General features: G+C 41.6%; 1 protein-coding gene across 1 annotated transcript in view; it reads right to left on the reverse strand.

Moving 5' to 3' along the window:
- Nucleotides 1-2,625, reverse strand: part of slc5a2 (solute carrier family 5 member 2) — a 7,686-nt gene that overhangs the window by 4,392 nt on the left and 669 nt on the right. The window contains exons 3-6 of the mRNA XM_035679380.1: nt 2,014-2,118; nt 1,793-1,852; nt 1,595-1,699; nt 1,397-1,502 (exon numbers count right to left, since the gene is read on the reverse strand). Coding sequence (XP_035535273.1) covers nt 1,397-1,502; nt 1,595-1,699; nt 1,793-1,852; nt 2,014-2,118 — 376 coding nt within the window. The remainder of the gene's footprint in view (nt 1-1,396; nt 1,503-1,594; nt 1,700-1,792; nt 1,853-2,013; nt 2,119-2,625) is intronic.

The following is a 2,625-nucleotide window of genomic DNA, read 5'->3' on the forward strand; positions in this document are numbered from 1 at the left end:
TCCTTAAATAAAATGTAAACCAACCTTCTCAGCTAGTAGGAGGTAGTAAAGTCTTGCCATATTTTAGATGAGTCATTTAGATAGCAACTATAGTAATTTAACCATGCCAGTAAAGCCTTCTATTTCAGAAGTAAGACTGCCCTCGGAGACTAAGTGAATGGCACCCTGGGACTTGGACCATACTAGGTGTTGTTGATGACACGCGACCGCTGACAAAATAGCTTGAGAGGTACCATGTGGACTCCATGCATCCCAGGCAAATCTTTTCCAATAAATAAGATGACTGATTTATGGGAAATGGCGGATACACAGGAGAGTGCGGGTGTGAACCAACTTGGTTTCCAACCATTTCATCAGTTGGATTGGGTTGCCCAAATCCTCGGTCCACCAATGCAGGCAACAAGAGAAGTTCCAACTACTAATCCAAAGCGCTGGCAACCACAATGGGGTCAAAAAGGGCCCCCTATCACTGAAAACACTCCAGTTGCGGTAATAAAAACCTGTTTAAGAACATAGAAGGGACAAGAAGACATCAGAGGGCAGAAGTGGCATTGGCATGCTTATCCTACACAGGGCCAGGAGAACCCCAGAAGAAAGAGATCATCACGAACATCCATAAACAGAGGCAGTTGATTAGAGAGTAGGACATTATAGGCAACCTGTACATGAACCTCACAAACGAGACCTTTTGAGAGCGCGAGAGAGGCACCCATCAAATGAATATTCCCATGTTTTAGAATTGCTGGGTGTTATGTTTTGTATTGTTAGTAATCCTGTTCTGTATAGATGCAATAGGCAGAAGATAAATGCGGTCGTTACCTGTAGCATTGTATTTTAAAATTCTATTGAAATCAAGCTGTAACAGCACAGCAGATTTGTAGGAAGTGATTTTTGTAGCCACCGTAGTTTCTTCTTCACGCTTCAGTTGGTTGCAACCTGCAACTTCACTACTAGATGCCACTAAATCCTACACAGTTGTCCTTTAAAGGATTTTTAAAAAGATTTTTATTGCAACTTTTCGAAAAAGTTAGGGGACTTGCAAGAGATAGGATTAATTTAGTTATTAATAAAACACTACCTTGCTACATTGCCCACATTGCCCACAATGCCCTGTAAACCCCAGGTTGTAACGCAAGTTTTCTGCTATAAATTTGTATTTTCCAAGCCCAATCCCAGAGATAAACCTGATGACATCACTGTGACCAGGATAATCTCCTTAAATGGCGTGGAGTGCTTCCTCCAGTGTCACAGAATATGTTGTACTCTTTTTACAGGCAGAAAAAAATCTGTTATTAGTATTATCATCATGATGAATACCATAAACTGATCCTCATGTGTAAAATTGGTGGAGTGCCCCTTTAAAAAAATCTGCATACACAGACATTCATGTGCATACCTGTAACAGTGTACAAGGCTGTTATTAACAGAAGGGTGATGACAGCCACATAGATGTTCCACCCTAAAGCCTGCTGGATAAACACAGCTCCTGAAAACATATCCACCTGAGAGAGACAGAGAGAGAGGGAAGGAATGAATAAAGAAACACAGACCGTGTGTTTTTTCTGACTGCATGTTTTCAGACAGGACAACTCACTGAGATCTTGGTGAAAATGTAGAGAAACAGAGAGATAATGGAGAGGTAGAGGCTGATCCTGGTCCCTCCAAATCTCTTCTTCAGGTACTGGGGCATGGTGATCACCTAGCACAGCACATTTCACACAGTGTGTATCAATAGGGGAAATTACAGAAGTCATCACATCAGCAAATGATGCACTTGTTAACAACTGCTTACCCCCGCTGTGAGGTAGACCGGAACAAACAACCAACCTAGCAGCAGCACGATGAACAGAGCCTGACACATAAACAACACACAATAATGTATAAGATGTTACCATCCAGACCACTATGAGAGACCAGTACCATGTCACACTGTCAATTACAGCAGATTCAGGTGTTTTTTTTATAAGAGTAATTCATGAATCTATTCAATGTTTTAAGATAGTGATGACTTACATTCCACTCAAACCCTCCCACAGCGATGCCACTAGCTGCCCCAGTGCCTGCCAAGCCCACAAAGTGACCGCTACCAATGTTGCTGGCAAACAGAGAGGCACCAACCTGAATTAAAGAAAATAACATCACATCAAATCCATATAAATAAATACTTTTCAGTATGACGACTATGAAATGCACAAAACTGAGAAATGTGTGCACAGTGAGGCACATTGAGCCTATAAAATTTTGAAAAGTCAAAATACAGCCATATATTGCCCCATTCTTTAAGGATCCACAAGATTTTCTTGCTCATTAAGATCCAAAAAGATATGACCAGATTTGGGGCAAACTTTGCCTCGACATCCTCCCTTCCATAACATCCATCCTTGAAAGTTGAAGCTGACTGAAGCAAAACCGAGCGGTTGAATGTTTGAGCATGAGCAGAATGATGTATGTGCAGAGTTTGACACTAGAAGATTGTTTTCACATTCATCTGCTGAAAGTGGAAAGTTTCTCTGTGCGCACTGCCCCTTTTAAGGAGTGACGCCCACGGGCACAATTTGTGACATTGCAAATAGTCCATCCTGGTCCAGTGTCCAACTTGTAAGAGTGATGTAGAAATGTGTCCAT

This window comes from Morone saxatilis, unplaced genomic scaffold (assembly GCF_004916995.1).
Source record: "Morone saxatilis isolate NCDOM2014 unplaced genomic scaffold, NCSU_SB_2.0 Contig8, whole genome shotgun sequence".
Lineage (NCBI taxonomy): Eukaryota > Metazoa > Chordata > Actinopteri > Moronidae > Morone > Morone saxatilis.